Consider the following 26,002-nt stretch of genomic DNA (forward strand, 5'->3'; position numbering starts at 1 on the left):
GTGGCCCATCCCCCTGAGTCTATAGTAGACTTGTCACCTGGCCCAGCCCCCCGAGTCTATAGTAGACTTGTCACCCGGCCCATCCCCCTGAGTCTATAGTAGACTTGTCACCCGGCCCACCCCCCTGAGTCTATAGTAGACTTGTCACCTGGCCCAGCCCCCCCGAGTCTATAGTAGACTTGTCACCTGGCCCAGCCCCCCAAGTCTATAGAAGACTTGTCACCCGGCCCATCCTCCTGAGTCTATAGTAGACTTGTCACCTGGCCCAGCCCCCCGAGTCTATAGTAGACTTGTCACCCGGCCCATCCCCCTGAGTCTATAGTAGACTTGTCACCCGGCCCATTCCCCTGAGTCTATAGTAGACTTGTCACCTGGCCCAGCCCCCCGAGTCTATAGTAGACTTGTCACCTGGCCCAGCCCCCCGAGTCTATAGTAGACTTGTCACCTGGCCCAGCCCCCCTGAGTCTATAGTAGACTTGTCACCTGGCCCAACCCCCCTGAGTCTATAGTAGACTTGTCACCTGGCCCATCCCCGAGTCTATAGTAGACTTGTCACCTGGCCCATCCTCCTGAGTCTATAGTAGACTTGTCACCCGGCCCATCCTCCTGAGTCTATAGTAGACTTGTCACCCGGCCCATTCCCCCTGAGGCTATAGTAGAATTGTCACCTTGCCCACCCCCCTGAGGCTATAGTAGACTTGTCACCCGGCTCTATGGTTCCCTTCCTCTTTACTTGAAATTGTTCAATGTTGTCATAGAGAAAAGTAAAAAACCCACAGACACCCCCAGAGAGGGGACAGATCCACCTCACAAATGGGATAATGTATAACGGGGAAGGTGAGAGCAGACACCTCAGCTGTGATCACTGACAAATGGCTGAGTCTATAGTAGACTTGTCATCCGGCCCATCTCCCTGAGTCTATAGTAGACTTGTCACCCGACCCATCCCACTGAGTCTATAGTAGACTTGTCACCTGGCCCATCCCCCATCAGGCTATAGTAGACTTGTCACCTGGCCCATCCCCCATGAGTCTATAGTAGACTTGTCACCTAGCCCATCCCACTGAGACTATAGTAGACTTGTCACCCGGCCCATCCTCATGAGGCTATAGTAGACTTGTCACGTGGCCCATCCCCCTGAGTCTATAGTAGACTTGTCACCCGGCCCATCCTCCTGAGTCTATAGTAGACTTGTCACCTGGCCCAGCCCCCCGAGTCTATAGTAGACTTGTCACCCGGCCCATCCCCCTGAGTCTATAGTAGACTTGTCACCTGGCCCAGCCCCCCCGAGTCTATAGTAGACTTGTCACCTGGCCCAGCCCCCTGAGTCTATAGTAGACTTGTCACCAGGCCCATCCCCCTGAGTCTATAGTAGACTTGTCACCTGGCCCATCCTCCTGAGTCTATAGTAGACTTGTCACCCGGCCCATTCCCCCTGAGGCTATAGTAGAATTGTCACCTTGCCCACCCCCCTGAGGCTATAGTAGACTTGTCACCCGGCTCTATGGTTCCCTCCCTCTTTACTTGAAATTGTTCAATGTTGTCATAGAGAAAAGTAAAAAACCCACAGACACCCCCAGAGAGGGGACAGATTCACCTCACAAATGGGATAATGTATAACGGGGAAGGTGAGAGCAGACACCTCAGCTGTGATCACTGACAAATGGCTGAGTCTATAGTAGACTTGTCATCCGGCCCATCTCCCTGAGTCTATAGTAGACTTCTCACCCGGCCCATCCCCGAATCTATAGTAGACTTCTCACCCGGCCCATCCCCCTGAGTCTATAGTAGACTTGTCACCTGGCCCTTCCCCCTGAGTCAGTCTATAGTAGACTTGTCACCTGGCCCATCCCTCCGAGTCTATAGTAGACTTGTCACCCGGCCCATCCCCCTGAGTCTATAGTAGACTTGTCACCTGGCCCTTCCCCCTGAGTCTATAGTAGACTTGTCGCCTGGCCCATCCCCCATTAGGCTATAGTAGACTTGTCACCTTGCCCATCTCACATGAGTCTATAGTAGACTTGTCACCCGGCCCATCCCACTGAGGCTATAGTAGACTTGTCACCCGGCCCATCCCCATGAGGCTATAGTAGACTTGTCACGTGGCCCATCCCCCTGAGTCTATAGTAGACTTGTCACCCGGCCCATCCTCCTGAGTCTATAGTAGACTTGTCACCCGGCCCATTCCCCCTGAGGCTATAGTAGACTTGTCACCTGGCCCATCCCCCTGAGTCTATAGTAGACTTGTCACCCGGCCCATCCCCGAGTCTATAGTAGACTTGTCACCTGGCCCATCCCCCTGAGTCTATAGTAGACTTGTCACCTGGCCCATCCCCCTGAGTCAGTCTATAGTAGACTTGTCACCTGGCCCATCCCTCCGAGTCTATAGTAGACTTGTCACCCGGCCCATCCCCCTGAGTCTATAGTAGACTTGTCACCTGGCCCATCCCCCTGAGTCTATAGTAGACTTGTCACCTGGCCCATCCCCCTGAGTCAGTCTATAGTAGACTTGTCACCTGGCCCATCCCTCCGAGTCTATAGTAGACTTGTCACCCGGCCCATCCCCCTGAGTCTATAGTAGACTTGTCACCTGGCCCAGCCCCCCTGAGTCTATAGTAGACTTGTCACCTGGCCCATCCCCCTGAGTCCATAGTAGACTAGTCACCCGGCCCACCCCCCTGAGTCTATAGTAGACTTGTCACCCGGCCCATCCCCCCGAGTCTATAGACTTGTCACCCGGCCCATCCCCCCGAGTCTATAGTAGACTTGTCACCCGGCCCATCCCCCCGAGTCTATAGTAGACTTGTCACCTGGCCCATCCCCCTGAGTCTATAGAAGACTTGTCACCTGGCCCATCCCTCCGAGTCTATAGTAGACTTGTCACTTGGCCCATCCCCCCCGAGTCTATAGTAGACTTGTCACCTGGCCCATCCCCCTGAGTCTATAGTAGACTTGTCAGCCGGCCCATCCCCGAGTCTATAGTAGACTTGTCACCTGGCCCATCCCCCTGAGTCTATTTTAGACTTGTCACCTGGCCCATCCCCCATTAGGCTATAGTAGACTTGTCACCTGGCCCAGCCCCCTGAGTCTATAGTAGACTTGTCACCCTGCCCATCCCCCTGAGTCTATAGTAGACTTGTCACCTGGCCCAGCCCCCGAGTCTATAGTAGACTTGTCACCTGGCCTATCCCTGAGTCTATAGTAGACTTGTCACCCGGCCCATCCCCGAGTCTATAGTAGACTTGTCACCTGGCCCATCCCCCTGAGTCTATAGTAGACTTGTCACCTGGCCCATCCCCCTGAGTCAGTCTATAGTAGACTTGTCACCTGGCCCATCCCTCCGAATCTATAGTAGACTTGTCACCCGGCCCATCCCCCTGAGTCTATAGTAGACTTGTCACCTGGCCCAGCCCCCCTGAGTCTATAGTAGACTTGTCACCCGGCCCATCCCCCCGAGTCTATAGTAGACTTGTCACTTGGCCCATCCCCCCCGAGTCTATAGTAGACTTGTCACCTGGCCCATCCCCCTGAGTCTATAGTAGACTTGTCAGCCGGCCCATCCCCCTGAGTCTATAGTAGACTTGTCACCTGGCCCATCCCCCTGAGTCTATAGTAGACTTGTCACCTGGCCCATCCCCCATTAGGCTATAGTAGACTTGTCACCTGGCCCATCCCCCTGAGTCTATAGTAGACTTGTCACCTGGCCCAGCCCCCGAGTCTATAGTAGACTTGTCACTTGGCCCATCCCTCCGAGTCTATAGTAGACTTGTCACTTGGCCCATCCCCCCGAGTCTATAGTAGACTTGTCACCTGGCCCAACCCCCCGAGTCTATAGTAGACTTGTCACTTGGCCCATCCCGAGTCTATAGTAGACTTGTCACTTGGCCCATCCCCCCGAGTCTATAGTAGACTTGTCACCTGGCCCAACCCCCCGAGTCTATAGTAGACTTGTCACTTGGCCCATCCCCCCGAGTCTATAGTAGACTTGTCACTTGGCCCATCCCCCCGAGTCTATAGTAGACTTGTCACTTGGCCCATCCCCCCGAGTCTATAGTAGACTTGTCACCTGGCCCAACCCCCCGAGTCTATAGTAGACTTGTCACTTGGCCCATCCCCCCGAGTCTATAGTAGACTTGTCACTTGGCCCATCCCCCCGAGTCTATAGTAGACTTGTCACCTGGCCCAACCCCCCGAGTCTATAGTAGACTTGTCACTTGGCCCATCCCCCCGAGTCTATAGTAGACTTGTCACTTGGCCCATCCCCCCGAGTCTATAGTAGACTTGTCACCCGGCCCATCCCCCTGAGTCTATAGTAGACTTGTCACCCGGCCAATCCCCCTGTGTCTATAGTAGACTTGTCACCCGGCCCATCCCCCTGAGTCTATAGTAGACTTGTCACCTGGCCCATCCCCCTGAGTCTATAGTAGACTTGTCACCTGGCCCAGCCCCCCTGAGTCTATAGTAGACTTGTCACCTGGCCCATCCCCCCGAGTCTATAGTAGACTTGTCAGCCGACCCATCCCCCTGAGTCTATTTTAGACTTGTCACCTGGCCCATCCCCCATTAGGCTATAGTAGACTTGTCACCTGGCCCAGCCCCCTGAGTCTATAGTAGACTTGTCACCCGGCCTATCCCCCTGAGTCTATAGTAGACTTGTCACCTGGCCCAGCCCCCGAGTCTATAGTAGACTTGTCACCTGGCCTATCTCTGAGTCTATAGTAGACTTGTCACCCGGCCCATCCCCGAGTCTATAGTAGACTTGTCACCTGGCCCTTCCCCCTGAGTCTATAGTAGACTTGTCACCTGGCCCTTCCCCCTGAGTCTATAGTAGACTTGTCACCCGGCCCATCCCACTGAGTCTATAGTAGACTTGTCGCCTGGCCCATCCCCCATTAGGCTATAGTAGACTTGTCACCTTGCCCATCTCACATGAGTCTATAGTAGACTTGTCACCCGGCCCATCCCACTGAGGCTATAGTAGACTTGTCACCCGGCCCATCCCCATGAGGCTATAGTAGACTTGTCACGTGGCCCATCCCCCTGAGTCTATAGTAGACTTGTCACCCGGCCCATCCTCCTGAGTCTATAGTAGACTTGTCACCCGGCCCATTCCCCCTGAGGCTATAGTAGACTTGTCACCTGGCCCATCCCCCTGAGTCTATAGTAGACTTGTCACCCGGCCCATCCCCGAGTCTATAGTAGACTTGTCACCTGGCCCATCCCCCTGAGTCTATAGTAGACTTGTCACCTGGCCCATCCCCCTGAGTCAGTCTATAGTAGACTTGTCACCTGGCCCATCCCTCCGAGTCTATAGTAGACTTGTCACCCGGCCCATCCCCCTGAGTCTATAGTAGACTTGTCACCTGGCCCATCCCCCTGAGTCTATAGTAGACTTGTCACCTGGCCCATCCCCCTGAGTCAGTCTATAGTAGACTTGTCACCCGGCCCATCCCCCTGAGTCTATAGTAGACTTGTCACCTGGCCCAGCCCCCCTGAGTCTATAGTAGACTTGTCACCTGGCCCATCCCCCTGAGTCCATAGTAGACTAGTCACCCGGCCCACCCCCGAGTCTATAGTAGACTTGTCACCTGGCCCATCCCCCCGAGTCTATAGACTTGTCACCCGGCCCATCCCCCCGAGTCTATAGTAGACTTGTCACCCGGCCCATCCCCCTGAGTCTATAGTAGACTTGTCACCTGGCCCATCCCCCTGAGTCTATAGTAGACTTGTCACTTGGCCCATCCCCCCCGAGTCTATAGTAGACTTGTCACCTGGCCCATCCCCCTGAGTCTATAGTACACTTGTCAGCCGGCCCATCCCCGAGTCTATAGTAGACTTGTCACCTGGCCCATCCCCCTGAGTCTATTTTAGACTTGTCACCTGGCCCATCCCCCATTAGGCTATAGTAGACTTGTCATCTGGCCCAGCCCCCTGAGTCTATAGTAGACTTGTCACCCTGCCCATCCCCCTGAGTCTATAGTAGACTTGTCACCTGGCCCAGCCCCCGAGTCTATAGTAGACTTGTCACCTGGCCTATCCCTGAGTCTATAGTAGACTTGTCACCCGGCCCATCCCCGAGTCTATAGTAGACTTGTCACCTGGCCCATCCCCCTGAGTCTATAGTAGACTTGTCACCTGGCCCATCCCCCTGAGTCAGTCTATAGTAGACTTGTCACCTGGCCTATCCCTGAGTCTATAGTAGACTTGTCACCCGGCCCATCCCCGAGTCTATAGTAGACTTGTCACCTGGCCCAGCCCCCCTGAGTCTATAGTAGACTTGTCACCCGGCCCATCCCCCTGAGTCTATAGTAGACTTGTCACCTGGCCCAGCCCCCGAGTCTATAGTAGACTTGTCACCTGGCCTATCCCCGAGTCTATAGTAGACTTGTCACCCGGCCCATCCCCGAGTCTATAGTAGACTTGTCACCCGGCCCATCCCCCTGAGTCTATAGTAGACTTGTCACCCGGCCCATCCCCCTGAGTCTATAGTAGACTTGTCACCTGGCCCAGCCCCCGAGTCTATAGTAGACTTGTCACCTGGCCTATCCCTGAGTCTATAGTAGACTTGTCACCCGGCCCATCCCCGAGTCTATAGTAGACTTGTCACCCGGCCCATCCCCCTGAGTCTATAGTAGACTTGTCACCCGGCCCATCCCCCTGAGTCTATAGTAGACTTGTCACCCGGCCCATTCCCCTGAGTCTATAGTAGACTTGTCACCCGACCCATCCCCCTGAGTCTATAGTAGACTTGTCACCTGGCCCAACCCCCCGAGTCTATAGCAGACTTGTCACTTGGCCCATCCCCCGAGTCTATAGTAGACTTGTCACCTGGCCTATCCCTGAGTCTATAGTAGACTTGTCACCCGGCCCATCCCCCCGAGTCTATAGACTTGTCACCCGGCCCATCCCCCCGAGTCTATAGTAGACTTGTCACCCGGCCCATCCCCCCGAGTCTATAGTAGACTTGTCACCTGGCCCATCCCCCTGAGTCTATAGTAGACTTGTCACCTGGCCCATCCCTCCGAGTCTATAGTAGACTTGTCACTTGGCCCATCCCCCCCCGAGTCTATAGTAGACTTGTCACCTGGCCCATCCCCCTGAGTCTATAGTACACTTGTCAGCCGGCCCATCCCCGAGTCTATAGTAGACTTGTCACCTGGCCCATCCCCCTGAGTCTATTTTAGACTTGTCACCTGGCCCATCCCCCATTAGGCTATAGTAGACTTGTCATCTGGCCCAGCCCCCTGAGTCTATAGTAGACTTGTCACCCTGCCCATCCCCCTAAGTCTATAGTAGACTTGTCACCTGGCCCAGCCCCCGAGTCTATAGTAGACTTGTCACCTGGCCTATCCCTGAGTCTATAGTAGACTTGTCACCCGGCCCATCCCCGAGACTATAGTAGACTTGTCACCTGGCCCATCCCCCTGAGTCTATAGTAGACTTGTCACCTGGCCCATCCCCCTGAGTCAGTCTATAGTAGACTTGTCACCTGGCCCATCCCTCCGAATCTATAGTAGACTTGTCACCCGGCCCATCCCCCTGAGTCTATAGTAGACTTGTCACCTGGCCCAGCCCCCCTGAGTCTATAGTAGACTTGTCACCTGGCCCATCCCCCTGAATCCATAGTAGACTAGTCACCCGGCCCACCCCCCTGAGTCTATAGTAGACTTGTCACCCGACCCATTCCCCTGAGTCTATAGTAGACTTGTCACCCGACCCATCCCCCTGAGTCTATAGTAGACTTGTCACCTGGCCCAACCCCCCGAGTCTATAGCAGACTTGTCACTTGGCCCATCCCCCGAGTCTATAGTAGACTTGTCACCTGGCCTATCCCTGAGTCTATAGTAGACTTGTCACCCGGCCCATCCCCCTGAGTCTATAGTAGACTTGTCACCCGGCCCATCCCCCTGAGTCTATAGTAGACTTGTCACCTGGCCCAACCCCCCGAGTCTATAGTAGACTTGCCACTTGGCCCAACCCCCAAGTCTATAGTAGACTTGTCACTTGGCCCATCCCCCCGAGTCTATAGTAGACTTGTCACTTGGCCCATCCCCCCGAGTCTATAGTAGACTTGTCACCCGGCCCATCCCCCTGAGTCTATAGTAGAATTGTCACCTGGCCCATCCCTCCGAGTCTATAGTAGACTTGTCACTTGGCCCATCCCCCTGAATCTATAGTAGACTTGTCACCTGGCCCATCCCTCCGAGTCTATAGTAGACTTGTCACCCGGCCCATCCCCCCGAGTCTATAGTAGACTTGTCACCCGGCCCATCCCCCCGAGTCTATAGTAGACTTGTCACCCGGCCCATCCCCCTGAGTCTATAGTAGACTTGTCACCTGGCTCATCCCCCTGAGTTTATAGTAGATTTGTCACCCGGCCCATCTCGAGTCTATAGTAGACTTGTCACCCGGCCCATCCCCCCCGAGTCTATAGTAGACTTGTCACCTGGCCCATCCCCCCGAGTCTATAGTAGACTTGTCACCTGGCCCAGCCCCCCGGGTCTATAGTAGACTTGTCACCCGGCCCATCCCTCTGAGTCTATAGTAGACTTGTCACCTGGCCCAGCCCATAGTCTATAGTAGCTATATGGGCCTGTGCTGCATTCCATTCTATGGGCCTCTGCTGCATTATATTCTATGGGGCTGGCTGCATTCCATTCTATGGGCCTCTGCTGCATTATATTCTATGGGGCTGGCTGCATTCCATTCTATGGGCCTCTGCTGCATTATATTCTATGGGGCTGTGCTGCATTCCATTCTATGGGCCTGTGCTGCATTATATTCTATGGGCCTGTGCTGCATTCCATTCTATGGGCCTCTGCTGCATTATATTCTATGGGGCTGGCTGCATTCCATTCTATGAGCCTCTGCTGCATTATATTCTATGGGGCTGGCTGCATTCCATTCTATGGGCCTCTGCTGCATTATATTCTATGGGGCTGTGCTGCATTCCATTCTATGGGCCTGTGCTGCATTATATTCTATGGGCCTGTGCTGCATTCCATTCTATGGGCCTCTGCTGCATTATATTCTATGGGGCTGGCTGCATTCCATTCTATGGGCCTCTGCTGCATTATATTCTATGGGGCTGGCTGCATTCCATTCTATGGGCCTCTGCTGCATTATATTCTATGGGGCTGTGCTGCATTCCATTTTATGGGCCTGTGCTGCATTATATTGTATGGGGGCTGTGCTGCATTACATTCTATGGGGCTGTGCTGCATTACATTCTATGGGGCTGTGCTGCATTCCATTCTATGGGCCTGTGCTGCATTATATTGTATGGGGGCTGTGCTGCATTACATTCTATGGGACTGTGCTGCATTATATTGTATGGTGGCTGGCTGCATTATATTCTATGGTGGCTGGCTGCATTACATTCTATGGGGGCTGTGCTGCATTACATTCTATAGGGGCTGGCTGCATTACATTCTATGGGGGCTGGCTGTATTACATTCTATGGGGCTGTGCTGCATTACATTCTATGGGGGCTGTGCTGCATTACATTCTATGGGGGCTGTGCAGCATTACATTCTATGGGACTGTGCTGTATTATAGTCTATGGGGGCTGGCTGTATTACATTCTATGGGGGCTGTGCTGTATTACATTCTATGGGGGCTGTGCAGCATTACATTTTATGGGGCTGTGCTGTATTATAGTGTATGGGGGCTGGCTGTATTACATTCTATGGGGGCTGGCTGCATTACATTCTATGGGGGCTGTGCTGCATTACATTCTATGGGGCTGTGCTGCATTACATTCTATGGGGGCTGGCTGTATTACATTCTATGGGGCTGTGCTGCATTACATTCTATGGGGCTGTGCTGCATTACATTCTATGGGGGCTGTGCTGCATTACATTCTATGGGGGCTGTGCTGCATTACATTCTATGGGGGCTGTGCAGCATTACATTTTATGGGGCTGTGCTGTATTATAGTCTATGGGGGCTGGCTGTATTACATTCTATGGGGGCTGTGCTGCATTACATTCTATGGGGGCTGTGCTGCATTACATTCTATGGGGGCTGTGCTGCATTACATTCTATGGGGGCTGGCTGTATTACATTCTATGGGGGCTGGCTGTATTACATTCTATGGGGCTGTGCTGCATTACATTCTATGGGGCTGTGCTGTATTATAGTCTATGGGGGCTGTGCTGTATTACATTCTATGGGGGCTGTGCTGTATTACATTCTATGGGGGCTGTGCAGCATTACATTTTATGGGGCTGTGCTGTATTATAGTCTATGGGGGCTGGCTGTATTACATTCTATGGGGGCTGGCTGCATTACATTCTATGGGGGCTGTGCTGCATTACATTCTATGGGGGCTGTGCTGCATTACATTCTATGGGGGCTGGCTGTATTACATTCTATGGGGGCTGGCTGTATTACATTCTATGGGGCTGTGCTGCATTACATTCTATGGGGCTGTGCTGCATTACATTCTATGGGGGCTGTGCTGCATTACATTCTATGGGGGCTGTGCAGCATTACATTCTATGGGGCTGTGCTGTATTATAGTCTATGGGGGCTGTGCTGTATTATAGTCTATGGGGGCTGGCTGTATTACATTCTATGGGGGCTGTGCTGTATTACATTCTATGGGGGCTGTGCAGCATTACATTTTATGGGGGCTGTGCTGCATTACATTCTATGGGGGCTGGCTGTATTACATTCTATGGGGGCTGGCTGTATTACATTCTATGGGGCTGTGCTGCATTACATTCTATGGGGCTGTGCTGTATTATAGTCTATGGGGGCTGTGCTGTATTACATTCTATGGGGGCTGTGCTGTATTACATTCTATGGGGGCTGTGCAGCATTACATTTTATGGGGCTGTGCTGTATTATAGTCTATGGGGGCTGGCTGTATTACATTCTATGGGGGCTGGCTGCATTACATTCTATGGGGGCTGTGCTGCATTACATTCTATGGGGGCTGTGCTGCATTACATTCTATGGGGGCTGGCTGTATTACATTCTATGGGGGCTGGCTGTATTACATTCTATGGGGCTGTGCTGCATTACATTCTATGGGGCTGTGCTGCATTACATTCTCTGGGGGCTGTGCTGCATTACATTCTATGGGGGCTGTGCAGCATTACATTCTATGGGGCTGTGCTGTATTACAGTCTATGGGGGCTGTGCTGTATTATAGTCTATGGGGGCTGGCTGTATTACATTCTATGGGGCTGTGCTGCATTACATTCTATGGGGCTGTGCTGTATTATAGTCTATGGGGGCTGTGCTGTATTACATTCTATGGGGGCTGTGCAGCATTACATTTTATGGGGCTGTGCTGTATTATAGTCTATGGGGGCTGGCTGTATTACATTCTATGGGGGCTGGCTGCATTACATTCTATGGGGGCTGTGCTGCATTACATTCTATGGGGGTTGTGCTGCATTACATTCTATGGGGGCTGGCTGTATTACATTCTATGGGGGCTGGCTGTATTACATTCTATGGGGCTGTGCTGCATTACATTCTATGGGGCTGTGCTGCATTACATTCTATGGGGGCTGTGCTGCATTACATTCTATGGGGGCTGTGCAGCATTACATTCTATGGGGCTGTGCTGTATTATAGTCTATGGGGGCTGTGCTGTATTATAGTCTATGGGGGCTGGCTGCATTACATTCTATGGGGGCTGTGCTGCATTACATTCTATGGGGCTGTGCTGTATTATAGTCTATGGGGGCTGTGCTGTATTACATTCTATGGGGGCTGTGCTGTATTACATTCTATGGGGGCTGTGCAGCATTACATTTTATGGGGCTGTGCTGTATTATAGTCTATGGGGGCTGGCTGTTACATTCTATGGGGGCTGGCTGCATTACATTCTATGGGGGCTGTGCTGCATTACATTCTATGGGGGCTGTGCTGCATTTCATTCTATGGGGGCTGGCTGTATTACATTCTATGGGGGCTGGCTGTATTACATTCTATGGGGCTGTGCTGCATTACATTCTATGGGGCTGTGCTGCATTACATTCTATGGGGGCTGTGCTGCATTACATTCTATGGGGGCTGTGCAGCATTACATTCTATGGGGCTGTGCTGTATTATAGTCTATGGGGGCTGTGCTGTATTATAGTCTATGGGGGCTGGCTGTATTACATTCTATGGGGGCTGTGCTGTATTACATTCTATGGGGGCTGTGCAGCATTACATTTTATGGGGCTGTGCTGTATTATAGTCTATGGGGGCTGGCTGTATTACATTCTATGGGGGCTGTGCTGCATTACATTTTATGGGGGCTGTGCTGCATTACATTCTATGGGGGCTGGCTGTATTACATTCTATGGGGGCTGGCTGTATTACATTCTATGGGGCTGTGCTGCATTACATTCTATGGGGCTGTGCTGTATTACATTCTATGGGGGCTGTGCTGTATTATAGTCTATGGGGGCTGGCTGTATTACATTCTATGGGGGCTGGCTGCATTACATTCTATGGGGGCTGTGCTGCATTACATTCTATGGGGGCTGGCTGTATTACATTCTATGGGGGCTGTGCTGTATTACATTCTATGGGGGCTGGCTGTATTACATTCTATGGGGCTGTGCTGCATTACATTCTATGGGGCTGTGCTGTATTACATTCTATGGGGGCTGTGCTGTATTACAGTCTATGGGGGCTGTGCTGTATTACATTCTATGGGGGCTGTGCTGTATTACAGTCTATGGGGGCTGTGCTGTATTACATTCTATGGGGGCTGTGCTGTATTACATTCTATGGGGGCTGTGCTGTATTACAGTCTATGGGGGCTGTGCTGTATTACATTCTATGGGGGCTGTGCTGTATTACAGTCTATGGGGGCTGTGCTGTATTACAGTCTATGGGGGCTGTGCTGTATTATAGTCTATGGGGGCTGTGCTGTATTACAGTCTATGGGGGCTGTGCTGTATTACATTCTATGGGGGCTGTGCTGTATTACAGTCTATGGGGGCTGTGCTGTATTACAGTCTATGGGGGCTGTGCTGTATTACATTCTATGGGGGCTGTGCTGTATTACAGTCTATGGGGGCTGTGCTGTATTACAGTCTATGGGGGCTGTGCTGTATTATAGTCTATGGGGGCTGTGCTGTATTACAGTCTATGGGGGCTGTGCTGCATTACATTCTATGGGGGCTGTGCTGTATTACAGTCTATGGGGGCTGTGCTGTATTATAGTCTATGGGGGCTGTGCTGTATTATAGTCTATGGGGGCTGTGCTGTATTACAGTCTATGGGGGCTGTGCTGTATTACAGTCTATGGGGGCTGAGCTGTAATGCTGGATACAGCTGTAATTATATGTTATATAGTCGTGTTACACTCCCCTCACTTCTTGTAGCCTACAAGTGTACAAAGATATTATACAGTCACCATGTGACAAGTGGGCCTGTGTGACTTCAAATGCCAGGGCTGAATTTTAGTCCCAGTCCGGCCCTGCTGCCGGCCTCATGGGAGTTTTCCAGATCTGGGAATGCTCCGATGAATCCTGGACGGGTCCCAGTGAGGATATGGGGTCAGGCGCGTAGCCGCAGCAGCCCGCAACTTACAAAGTCTCCGAAGACGCCTCCAACTTAGGTGTGAACAGGGGATCAGGTTAGGTGGTTGCCTGGCAACAGAACCCGCGGATGGAGAGGCGATCACCCCGGCCGTGTCACATATGACGAGAGTACACGTCTTTTATACAATCAGTAGGTGATGTAGTGTATGACATGATATTACTCTGCGCTTATATACACCTCCCTCGCATACATGTACGGGACAGCCATCTCGGAGACTAGACACCAATGTCTAAGCTGCTTTCTAGTAACCGTGTAATACCATCACTCCTCCTTTTCACTATTTAATAAAATGTTTAGCTGTCGCGCGGCCCCGTACACAGAGGGCTGGCGGCGGCCATTTTCTTGAAGTCCTTTATTCATGAATACTATGGTCGGGTCTAAAACAAAATGGCGCCATGAGCGGGGTCACTGAGAGGCTGCGGTGTCTGCTGCCTCACAGGAGAGGCGTTGTACAGTGGTCAGGTTGCAGACAGGCAGTGTGGGGCAGCCCTGCTCGGGGCCTTTCTGTGCTCACACGTGTGTCTGCCCACTGTGTGCAGACAGTCCTAGTAGTGGAGCGGTAGAGCTATGGGCGAGCAGGGGTTAATCCTTAATATTTCTGAGGCTCCTGTGAAATCCTACAAGAATGTGCAAAAATCACAGCCTGTGAGGAAGTGGGTGAGTGCATCACGAGGGGCAGTGTCTGTCTCAGAGGGAGTGGGTGAGTGCAGCATTGGGGGGCAGTGTCTGTCTCAGGTAGTGGGTGAGTGCAGTATTGGGGGCAGTGTCTGTCTCAGAGGAAGTGGGTGAGTGCAGCACGGGGGCAGTGTCTGTCTCAGAGGAAGTGGGTGAGTGCAGCACGGGGGCAGGGTCTGTCTCAGGTAGTGGGTGAGTACATCACGGGGGGCAGTGTCTGTCTGTCTCAGAGGAAGTGGGTGAGTGCAGCATTGGGGGGCAGTGTCTGTCTCAGGAAGTGGGTGAGTGCAGCACTGGGGGCCAGTGTCTGTCTCAGGAAGTAGGTGAGTGCTGCCTCGGGAGCGGCAGTGTCTGTCTCAGGAAGTGGGTGAGTGCAGCACCGGGAGGGGCAGTGTGTCTCAGGAAGTGGGTGAGTGCAGCATTGGGGGGCAGTGTCTGTCTCAGAGGAAGTGGGTGAGTGCAGCACGGGGCAGTGTCTGTCTGTCTCAGAGGAAGTGGGTGAGTGCAGCACGGGGGGGCAGTGTCTGTCTCAGATGAAGTGGGTGCGTGCAGCACAGGGGGGGGGCAGTGTCTGTCTCAGAGGAAGTGGGTGAGAGCAGCACAGGGGGCAGTGTCTGTCTGTCTCAGAGGAAGTGGGTGAGTGCAGCACGGAGGGGGGCAGTGTCTGTCTCAGATGAAGTGGGTGAGTGCAGCACTGGGGGGGCAGTGTCTGTCTCAGAGGAAGTGGGTGAGAGCAGCACAGGGGGCAGTGTCTGTCTGTCTCAGAGGAAGTGGGTGAGTGCAGCATTGGGGGGCAGTGTCTGTCTCAGGAAGTGGGTGAGTGCAGCACTGGGGGCCAGTGTCTGTCTCAGGAAGTAGGTGAGTGCTGCCTCGGGAGCGGCAGTGTCTGTCTCAGGAAGTGGGTGAGTGCAGCACCGGGAGGGGCAGTGTGTCTCAGGAAGTGGGTGAGTGCAGCATTGGGGGGCAGTGTCTGTCTCAGAGGAAGTGGGTGAGTGCAGCACGGGGCAGTGTCTGTCTGTCTCAGAGGAAGTGGGTGAGTGCAGCACGGGGGGGCAGTGTCTGTCTCAGATGAAGTGGGTGCGTGCAGCACAGGGGGGGGGGGGCAGTGTCTGTCTCAGAGGAAGTGGGTGAGAGCAGCACAGGGGGCAGTGTCTGTCTGTCTCAGAGGAAGTGGGTGAGTGCAGCACGGAGGGGGGCAGTGTCTGTCTCAGATGAAGTGGGTGAGTGCAGCACTGGGGGGGCAGTGTCTGTCTCAGAGGAAGTGGGTGAGAGCAGCACAGGGGGCAGTGTCTGTCTGTCTCAGAGGAAGTGGGTGAGTGCAGCACAGGGGGCAGTGTCTGTCTGTCTCAGGAAGTGGGTGAGTGCAGCACGGGGGGGCAGTGTCTGTCTCAGAGGAAGTGGGTGAGTGCAGCACGGGGGGCAGTGTCTGTCTCAGAGGAAGTGGGTGAGTGCAGCACGGGGGGCAGTGTCTCAGGAAGTGGGTGAGTGCAGCACGGGGGGCAGTGTCTCAGGAAGTGGGTGAGTGCTTCACGGGGCAGTGTCTGTCTCAGAGGAAGTGGGTGAGTGCAGCATGGGGGGCAGTGTCTGTCTCAAAGGAAGTGGGTGAGTGCAGCACGGGGGGTGCAGTGTCTGTCTCAGAGGAAGTGGGTGAGTGCAGCACGGGGGGCAGTGTCTGTCTCAGAGGAAGTGGGTGAGTGCAGCACGGGGGGGCAGTGTCTGTCTCAGAGGAAGTGGGTGAGAGCAGCACAGGGGGCAGTGTCTATCTGTCTCAGAGGAAGTAGGTGAGTGCAGCACAGGGGGTGCAGTGTCTGTCTCAGAGGAAGTGGGTGAGTGCAGCATGGGGGGGCAGTGTCTGTCTCAGGAAGTGGGTGAGAGCAGCACAGGGGGCAGTGTCTGTCTGTCTCAGAGGAAGTGGGTGAGTGCAGCACGGGGGGCAGTGTCTCAGGAAGTGGGTGAGTGCTTCACGGGGCAGTGTCTGTCTCAGAGGAAGTGGGTGAGTGCAGCACAGGGGCAGTGTCTGTCTCAGAGGTAGTGGGTGAGTGCAGCACGGGGGGGGCAGTGTCTGTCTCAGAGGAAGTGGGTGAGAGCAGCACAGGGGGCAGTGTCTATCTGTCTCAGAGGAAGTGGGTGAGTGCAGCACGGGGGGTGCAGTGTCTGTCTCAAAGGAAGTGGGTGAGTGCAGCACGGGGGGTGCAGTGTCTGTCTCAGAGGAAGTGGGTGAGTGCAGCACGGGGGGGGCAGTGTCTGTCTCAGAGGAAGTGGGTGAGAGCAGCACAGGGGGCAGTGTCTGTCTGTCTCAGGAAGTGGGTGAGTGCAGCACGGGGGGTGCAGTGTCTGTCTCAGAGGAAGTGGGTGAGTGCAGCACGGGGGCAGTGTCTGTCTGTCTCAGAGGAAGTGGGTGAGTGCAGCACGGGGGGCAGTGTCTCAGGAAGTGGGTGAGTGCAGCACGGGGGGCAGTGTCTCAGGAAGTGGGTGAGTGCAGCACGGGGTGCAGTGTCTGTCTCAGAGGAAGTGGGTGAGTGCAGCACGGGGGGCAGTGTCTCAGGAAGTGGGTGAGTGCAGCACGGGGGGCAGTGTCTCAGGAAGTGGGTGAGTGCAGCACGGGGGGCAGTGTCTCAGGAAGTGGGTGAGTGCAGCACGGGGGGCAGTGTCTCAGGAAGTGGGTGAGTGCAGCACGGGGGCAGTGTCTGTCTCAGAGGTAGTGGGTTAGTGCAGCACAGGGGGGCAGTGTCTGTCTCAGAGGAAGTGGGTGAGTGCAGCACGGGGGGGGCAGAGTCTCAAAGGAAGTGGGTGAGTGCAGCACGGGGGCAGTGTCTGTCTCAGAGGGAGTGGGTGAGTGCATCATGGGGGGCAGTGTCTGTCTCAGAGGAAGTGGGTGAGTGCAGCACGGGGGCAGTGTCTGTCTGTCTCAGAGGAAGTGGGTGAGTGCAGCACGGGGGGGCATTGTCTCAGGAAGTGGGTGATTGCAGCACGGGGGCAGTGTCTGTTTCAGAGGAAGTGGGTGAGTGCAGCATGGGGGCAGTGTCTGTCTCATGAAGTGGGTGAGTGCTTCACGGGGGCAGTGTCTGTCTCAGGAAGTGGGTGAGTGCAGCATGGGGGGCAGTGTCTGTCTCAGAGGAAGTGGGTGAGAGCAGCACAGGGGGCAGTGTCTGTCTGTCTCAGAGGAAGTGGGTGAGTGCAGCATTGGGGAGCAGTGTCTGTCTCAGGAAGTGGGTGAGTGCAGCACGGGGGGGCAGTGTCTGTCTCAGAGGAAGTGGGTGAGTGCAGCACGGGGGGCAGTGTCTGTCTCAGAGGAAGTGGGTGAGTGCAGCACGGGGGGCAGTGTCTCAGGAAGTGGGTGAGTGCTTCACAGGGCAGTGTCTGTCTCAGAGGAAGTGGGTGAGTGCAGCACGGGGGGCAGTGTCTGTCTCAGAGGAAGTGGGTGAGTGCAGCACGGGGGGCAGTGTCTGTCTCAGAGGAAGTGGGTGAGAGCAGCACAGGGGGCAGTGTCTGTCTCAGAGGAAGTGGGTGAGTGCAGCACGGGGGGTGCAGTGTCTGTCTCAGAGGAAGTGGGTGAGTGCAGCACGGGGGCAGTGTCTGTCTGTCTCAGAGGAAGTGGGTGAGTGCAGCACGGGGGCAGTGTCTGTCTGTCTCAGAGGAAGTGGGTGAGTGCAGCACGGGGGGCAGTGTCTCAGGAAGTGGGTGAGTGCTTCACGGGGCAGTGTCTGTCTCAGAGGAAGTGGGTGAGTGCAGCACAGGGGCAGTGTCTGTCTCAGAGGAAGTGGGTGAGTGCAGCACGGGGGCAGTGTCTGTCTCAGAGGGAGTGGGTGAGTGCATCATGGGGGGCAGTGTCTGTCTCAGAGGAAGTGGGTGAGTGCAGCACGGGGGCAGTGTCTGTTTCAGAGGAAGTGGGTGAGTGCAGCACGGGGGCAGTGTCTGTCTCATGAAGTGGGTGAGTGCTTCACGGGGGCAGTGTCTGTCTCAGGAAGTGGGTGAGTGCAGCACAGGGGGCAGTGTCTGTCTCAGAGGAAGTGGGTGAGTGCTGCACAGGGGGCAGTGTCTGTCTCAGAGGAAGTGGGTGAGTGCAGCACGGGGGGCAGTGTCTCAGGAAGTGGGTGAGTGCAGCACGGGGGGCAGTGTCTCAGGAAGTGGGTGAGTGCAGCACAGGGGCAGTGTCTGTCTCAGAGGTAGTGGGTTAGTGCAGCACAGGGGGGCAGTGTCTGTCTCAGAGGAAGTGGGTGAGTGCAGCACGGGGGCAGTGTCTGTCTCAGGAAGTGGGTGAATGTTTCACGGGGCAGTGTCTGTCTCAGAGGAAGTGGGTGAGTGCAGCACGGGGGGCAGTGTCTCAGGAAGTGGGTGAGTGCAGCACGGGGGGCAGTGTCTCAGGAAGTGGGTGAGTGCAGCACGGGGGCAGTGTCTGTCTCAGAGGTAGTGGGTTAGTGCAGCACAGGGGGGCAGTGTCTATCTCAGAGGAAGTGGGTGAGTGCAGCACGGGGGCAGTGTCTGTCTCAGGAAGTGGGTGAATGTTTCACGGGGCAGTGTCTGTCTCAGAGGAAGTGGGTGAGTGCAGCACGAGGGCAGTGTCTGTCTCAGAGGGAGTGGGTGAGTGCATCATGGGGGGCAGTGTCTGTCTCAGAGGAAGTGGGTGAGTGCAGCACGGGGGCAGTGTCTGTCTGTCTCAGAGGAAGTGGGTGAGTGCAGCACGGGGGGCAGTGTCTCAGGAAGTGGGTGAGTGCAGCACGGGGGCAGTGTCTGTTTCAGAGGAAGTGGGTGAGTGCAGCACGGGGGAAGTGTCTGTCTCATGAAGTGGGTGAGTGCTTCACGGGGGCAGTGTCTGTCTCAGGAAGTGGGTGAGTGCAGCACGGGGGCAGTGTCTGTCTGTCTCAGAGGAAGTGGGTGAGTGCAGCACGGGGGGGCATTGTCTCAGGAAGTGGGTGATTGCAGCACGGGGGCAGTGTCTGTTTCAGAGGAAGTGGGTGAGTGCAGCACGGGGGCAGTGTCTGTCTCAGGAAGTGGGTGAATGTTTCACGGGGCAGTGTCTGTCTCAGAGGAAGTGGGTGAGTGCAGCACGAGGGCAGTGTCTGTCTCAGAGGGAGTGGGTGAGTGCATCATGGGGGGCAGTGTCTGTCTCAGAGGAAGTGGGTGAGTGCAGCACGGGGGCAGTGTCTGTCTGTCTCAGAGGAAGTGGGTGAGTGCAGCACGGGGGGCAGTGTCTCAGGAAGTGGGTGAGTGCAGCACGGGGGCAGTGTCTGTTTCAGAGGAAGTGGGTGAGTGCAGCACGGGGGAAGTGTCTGTCTCATGAAGTGGGTGAGTGCTTCACGGGGGCAGTGTCTGTCTCAGGAAGTGGGTGAGTGCAGCACGGGGGGGCATTGTCTCAGGAAGTGGGTGATTGCAGCACGGGGGCAGTGTCTGTTTCAGGAAGTGGGTGAGTGCAGCACGGGGGGGCATTGTCTCAGGAAGTGGGTGATTGCAGCACGGGGGCAGTGTCTGTTTCAGAGGAAGTGGGTGAGTGCAGCACGGGGGCAGTGTCTGTCTCATGAAGTGGGTGAGTGCTTCACGGGGGCAGTGTCTGTCTCAGGAAGTGGGTGAGTGCAGCACGGGGGCAGTGTCTGTCTCAGGAAGTGGGTGAGTGCAGCACGGGGGGGCATTGTCTCAGGAAGTGGGTGATTGCAGCACGGGGGCAGTGTCTGTTTCAGAGGAAGTGGGTGAGTGCAGCACGGGGGCAGTGTCTGTCTCATGAAGTGGGTGAGTGCTTCACGGGGCAGTGTCTGTCTCAGGAAGTGGGTGAGTGCTTCACGGGGGCAGTGTCTGTCTCAGGAAGTGGGTGAGTGCAGCACAGGGGGCAGTGTCTGTCTCAGAGGAAGTGGGTGAGTGCTGCACAGGGGGCAGTGTCTGTCTCAGAGGAAGTGGGTGAGTGCAGCACGGGGGCAGTGTCTGTCTCAGAGGAAGTGGGTTAGTGCAGCACGGGGGCAGTGTCTCAGAGGAAGTGGGTGAATGTTTCACGGGGCAGTGTCTGTCTGTCTCAGAGGAAGTGGGTGAGTGCAGCACAGGGGGCAGTGTCTGTCCCAGAGGAAGTGGGTGAGTGCTTCACGGGGGGGCAGTGTCTGAGGAAGTGGGTGAGTGCTTCACGGGGGGGCAGTGTCTGAGGAAGTGGGTGAGTGCAGCACGGGGGGCAGAGTCTGTTTCAGAGGAAGTGGGTGAGTGCAGCACAGAGTCAGTTTCAGGGCTGCGTTCTTCTCTGACCCCCGGTTACTTTTCCATGGATGGCGCTGTGTGACAGTGCACCTGACATTTTTCATTGATACTTTTTTTATGCATAGAAACATTTAGACCTTTAATTTAAATTTCCTAGGGTTGTGCAGGTGCCACAACAAAAAGCGCAATTCTAACGGTTTTGTTAGTGTTCCTTCGGGTTAGCGCACTTTATATTTTGACAGCCTGGATTTTTACACCCAAGGTGATGCCACATATGTGGATTTATTTTGTTTGTAGCGGAAAAAGGTGATTCCAATTGTAATGATTTTTGATCTCTCCTTTCCTTTTCGTCCCCTTAGAGGACATGGCGCTGCTTGTTCTGTATACTGTACAGTTATATGAAAAAGTTTGGGCACCCCTATTAATCTTAAGCTTAATGTTTTATAAAAATTGTTTTTTTTGCAACAGCTATTTGTTTCATATATCTAATAATTGTTGGACACAGTAATGTTTCTGCCTTGAAATTAGGTTTATTGTACTAACAGAAAATGTGCAATCTGCATTCAATCAAAATTTGACAGGTGCGTAAGTATGGGCACCCTTATCATTTTCTTGTTTTAAATACTCCTACCTACTTTTTACTGACTTACTAAAGCACTTTTTTTGGTTTTGTAACCTGATTGAGCTTTGAACTTCATAGCCAGGTGTATGCAATCATGAGAAAAGCTACTTAAAGTGACCACTTGCAAGTTGTTCTCCTGTTTGAATCTCCTCTGAAGAGTGGCATCATGGGCTCCTCAAAACAATTGTCAAATGATCTGAAAACAAAGATTATTCAACATAGTTGTTCAGGGGGAAGGATACAAAAAGCTGTCTCAGAGATTTAACCTGTCAATTTCCACTGTGAGGAACATAGTAAGGAAATGGAAGAACACAGGTACAGTTCTTGTTAAGGCCAGAAGTGGCAGGCCAAGAAAAACATCAGAAAGGCAGAGAAGAAGAATGGTGAGATCAGTCAAGGACAATCCTCAGACCACCTCCAGAGAGCTGCAGCATCAACTTGCTGCAGATGGTGTCACTGTGCATCAGTCAACTATACAACGCACTTTGCACAAGCAGAAGCTGTATGGGAGAGTAATGCGAAAGAAGCCGTTTCTGCAAGCACGCCACAAACAGAGTCGGCTGAGGTATGCAAAAGCACATTTGGAGAAGCCAATTTCTTTTTGGAAGAAGGTCCTGTGGACTGATGAAACCAAGATTGAGTTGTTTGGTCATACAAAAAGGCGTTATGCATGGCAGCAAAAAAACAGCATTCCAAGAAAAACACTTGCTACCCACAGTAAAATTTGGTGGAGGTTCCATCATGCTTTGGGGCTGTGTGGCCAATGCCGGCACCGGGAATCTTGTTAAAGTTGAGGGACGCATGGATTCCTCTCAGTATCAGCAGATTCTTGACAATAATGTTCATGAATCAGTGATGAAGTTGAAGTTACGCAGGGGATGGATCTTTCAGCAAGACAATGATCCAAAACACCGCTCCAAATCTACTCAGGCATTCATGCAGAGGAACAATTACACTGATCTGGAATGGCCATCCCAGTCCCCAGACCTGAATATCATTGAACATCTGTGGGATCATTTGAAGAGGGCTGTCCATGCTCGGCGACCATCAAACTTTACTGAACTGGAATTGTTTTGTAAAGAGGAATGGTCAAAAATACCTTCATCCAGGATCCAGGAACTCATTTAAAAGCTACAGGAAGCGACTAGAGGCTGTTATTTTTGCAAAAGGAGGATCTACTAAATATTAATGTCACTTTTCTGGTGAGGTGCCCATACTTATGCACCTGTCAAATTTTGTTTGAATGCAGATTGCACATTTTCTGTTAGTACAATAAACCTCATTTCAAGGCAGAAACAATACTGTATCCAACAGTTATTAGCTATATGAAACTGAAATAGCTGTTGCAAAAAAAACAATTTTTATAAAACATTAAGCTTAAGATTAATAGGGGTGAAGCCGCGTTGCAGGCTGGGCCTCATCAGAGGACGTAGATGGCTCCTGTGGGGGCTGCAGCAGGACCCTGGCTGCCATTGCAACCCATCGGCTCCTTGTGATCATTTTACAGGGGGGCAGACGAAAGCAGGCGCAGGTCCTCCTCAGCAATCGCGCCATTTAAATGCTGCTGTCAGTGATCCACCACAGCATGTAAATGGTTAAACAGCTGCTGTAAATGAGTCTCGTCCCTGCTGTGATTTGACCCCCCCATCCTCTAAAATCACAGCTCTGTGAACAGCCAGTATGTGTTCTATCAGAGGAAACCCTTCTACCTAGGTGTGAGTCCTGGAAGTTTTCCCCTTTAAATGGCTGATGCTGTAGACTTAGAGAAATACATTGTTTTATTCATTTTACAATGGTATCACTTTTGGGGGGATTTCCAATGTAAAGGACCCCCAAAGTCACTTCCAAACTGAATAGGTCCCTAAAAAAAAAAAGTAGATTTTGTAAAATCTATAATAAATCTATAATAAATAACATACAAATGGTGCTGATTGATGTAAAGCCGACATGAGGGAAATGTCATTTATTAATGCTTTTGTGTGGTGTGACTATGCGGATTAAAATGATAATCATTCAACGTTTGAAAATTGCAAATATTTTAGAAATTTGTCAAATTTCTGTTTGTTTGTTTTTTTTGTTTTTTTTTAAATAAATAAACACAACATATTGATCTAAGTTTACCATTACCATAAAGTATAATGTGTCACGAAAAAACAATCTCAGAATCGGTGGGATATGTTGAAACAGTCCAGAGTTATCACATAATAACATTTCAGCAATGTGGCCTGGTCACTAAGGGGTTCTAATGCTTCTCACAGCTGAGGGTTTGTCACATTGTGCCCTGTACAATCCCCTGCCAGCTAAGTAGTTTTACAATGTATCAGTTTGTCTTCCATTGCAGGAGAAATTTAAGGCTTTAACAAGAAATAAGTCCAAAGATGCCAGCGAAGCGCCTCCTCCACCTAAACGGCCGGCGCCGCCTCTATCCCCGAAACTTCATGGTAAGAAAGCAAAAGCCGATGTCATCCCCAGGAAGGTCCCGGCAGGAAGGAGCGAGGAGCGCCCGAAGGGGGGACGGACATCCATCAAAACGTCATCCCTGTTCAAGAACAATCCAGAGCTTCCCGATATCGAGAGGTCAGTGTCCATCTGACAAGCTAAGCTGGCTTAAAGGGGATGTGTGAAAGGTGAAAAGCATGGCTGCCGGCATTCAGAAACAGCGCAACTCTGAAGGTGGGGTGTGGTATTGCAACATTAACTTCAATGGAGCTGATGTGTAATTCTGCAAACATCCTCTGGGTCAGAGTGGCAGTGTTTCTAGAAGAAAGCTGCCATATTTTCTACTTTTAGGAAGCCCTTTTTAAAGGGAACCTGTCACCAGAAAAAAAAACATTACTAACCTGCTCAACTTCTGATTGTAGCTGACAGCTGCGGGGAGACAGCCGCCTCTCTATATGCTCAGATCAATGAACCTACGCCACCCGCGGTTACAGCCGCCTCTCTATATGCTCAGAGCAATAAACCTACGCCGCCCGCGGTTACAGCCGCCTCTCTATATGCTCAGAGCAATGAACCTACGCCGCCCGCGGTCACAGCCGCCTCTCTATATGCTCAGAGCAATTAACCTACGCCGCCCGCGGTTACAGCCGCCTCTCTATATGCTCAAAGCAATGAACCTACGCCGCCCGCGGTTACAGCCGCCTGTCTATATGCTCAGAGCAATGAACCTACGCTGCCCTCGGTTACAGCTGCCTCTCCATATGCTCAGAGCAATGAACCTACGCCGCCCGCGGTTACAGCCGCCTCTCCATATGCTCAGAGCAATGAACCTACGCCACCCGTGGTTACAGCCGCCTCTCTATATGCTCAAAGCAATGAACCTACGCCGCCCACGGTTACAGTTGCCTCTCCATATGCTCAGAGCAATGAACCTACGCCGCTCGCGGTTACAGCCGCCTGTCTATATGCTCAGAGCAATGAACCTACGCCGCCCGCGGTTACAGCTGCCTCTCCATATGCTCAGAGCAATGAACCTACGCCGCCCGCGGTTACAGCCTCCTCTCTATATGCTCAGAGCAATGAACCTACGCTGCCCTCGGTTACAGCTGCCTCTCCATATGCTCAGAGCAATGAACCTACGCCGCCCGCGGTTACAGCCGCCTCTCCATATGCTCAGAGCAATGAACCTACGCCACCCGTGGTTACAGCCGCCTCTCTATATGCTCAAAGCAATGAACCTACGCCGCCCACGGTTACAGTTGCCTCTCCATATGCTCAGAGCAATGAACCTACGCCGCCCGCGGTTACAGCCGCCTGTCTATATGCTCAGAGCAATGAACCTACGCCGCCCGCGGTTACAGCTGCCTCTCCATATGCTCAGAGCAATGAACCTACGCCGCCCGCGGTTACAGCCTCCTCTCTATATGCTCAGAGCAATGAACCTACGCCGCCCACGGTTACAGCCGCCTCTCTATATGCTCAGAGCAATGAACCTACGCCGCCCGCGGTTACAGCCGCCTCTCTATATGCTCAGAGCAATGAACCTACGCCGCCCGCGGTTACAGCCGCCTCTCTATATGCTCAAAGCAATGAACCTACGCCGCCCGCGGTTACAGCCGCCTCTCTATATGCTCAAAGCAATGAACCTACGCCGCCCGCGGTTACAGCCGCCTGTCTATATGCTCAGAGCAATGAACCTACGCAGCCCGCGGTTACAGCCGCCTCTCCATATGCTCAGAGCAATGAACCTACGCCGCCCACGGTTACAGCCGCCTGTCTATATGCTCAGAGCAATGAACCTACGCCGCCCGCGGTTACAGCCGCCTCTATATGCTCAGCTAAGTGCAGGCGCCGAGCAGGTTAGTAACTCTATTAGCCTCCGGATTAGCCCCATATATGCAGGTAATAGTGTTTTTCATTCTCCCGTGACAGCACTACGAGAGAGAGGATCCGCCCTTCAAGGACAGGAAACCTACAGACATAAAAGTGTGGCACCTCTCTCTCGCATGAGTTGGTTTCCTGTCCTTGATGGGTGAACCTCTTACAGACATACCTGTTGTAGAAAATTTGTCTGATTTCCTAGGCCCAGCCGGTTAGGTCCGGCAGCGTTGGTCCCCTGCCTTGGCTGGTGTGAGGTCTCTGGAAGCGCCACAGTGGGTCCAGGGAGACTGCACGATAGTGAGCGGAGCAGGTGGAGCAGTATTCGGGTAGGAGTACCAGCTCGTGATGGTCGGTGTCTGAAGACTGTATGCCCTGGAGCTGGCCGGCGGTGTCTGGTGCGTGGTGTTCTCTGGGGTTAAGTGATTTTTTTTTTTTTTTTTCTGGTGACAGGTTCGTAACTTTCCTGTGACATGATATCACTTGGTGTCAGAAGATGTAGTTATTGGGGATCACTGCCTCTCCCACTGGAGTGAGTGGGGTTGGGGTCACACATGCACATAAGGTACTTAGGGACTTCTGTTCTCAGGATCTTTGGGGGTTCTAGCTGTGTATTCTCCCACCATGAGACCTAAAAATCCAGTCTGGAATTTT

The 26,002-nt window shown here is 53.1% G+C and overlaps 2 protein-coding genes across 5 annotated transcripts in view; one reads left to right on the forward strand and one right to left on the reverse strand.

The window, feature by feature from the left end:
- Positions 1 to 13,686, reverse strand: part of GTF3C4 (general transcription factor IIIC subunit 4) — a 61,323-nt gene extending 47,637 nt beyond the window's left edge. The window contains exon 1 of the mRNA XM_077284643.1: positions 13,549 to 13,686. The gene's annotated coding sequence lies outside the window, so the exon portion shown is untranslated. The remainder of the gene's footprint in view (positions 1 to 13,548) is intronic.
- DDX31 (DEAD-box helicase 31) overlaps positions 1 to 26,002 on the forward strand; it is a 66,456-nt gene that overhangs the window by 11,519 nt on the left and 28,935 nt on the right. For 2 of the 4 annotated variants that reach the window (XM_077284644.1, XM_077284647.1), the window contains exons 1-2: positions 13,945 to 14,217; positions 23,373 to 23,608. In XM_077284644.1, the coding sequence (XP_077140759.1) occupies positions 14,128 to 14,217; positions 23,373 to 23,608 (326 nt within the window). In that variant the 5' untranslated portion in view covers positions 13,945 to 14,127. Of the gene's footprint in view, positions 1 to 13,944; positions 14,218 to 23,372; positions 23,609 to 25,657; positions 25,914 to 26,002 lie in introns of those variants that run through there. The other 2 variants (XM_077284646.1, XM_077284648.1) reach the window with 2 other exon arrangements.

Source organism: Ranitomeya variabilis, chromosome 2, assembly GCF_051348905.1.
Source record: "Ranitomeya variabilis isolate aRanVar5 chromosome 2, aRanVar5.hap1, whole genome shotgun sequence".
In the NCBI taxonomy this organism is placed as follows: domain Eukaryota; kingdom Metazoa; phylum Chordata; class Amphibia; order Anura; family Dendrobatidae; genus Ranitomeya; species Ranitomeya variabilis.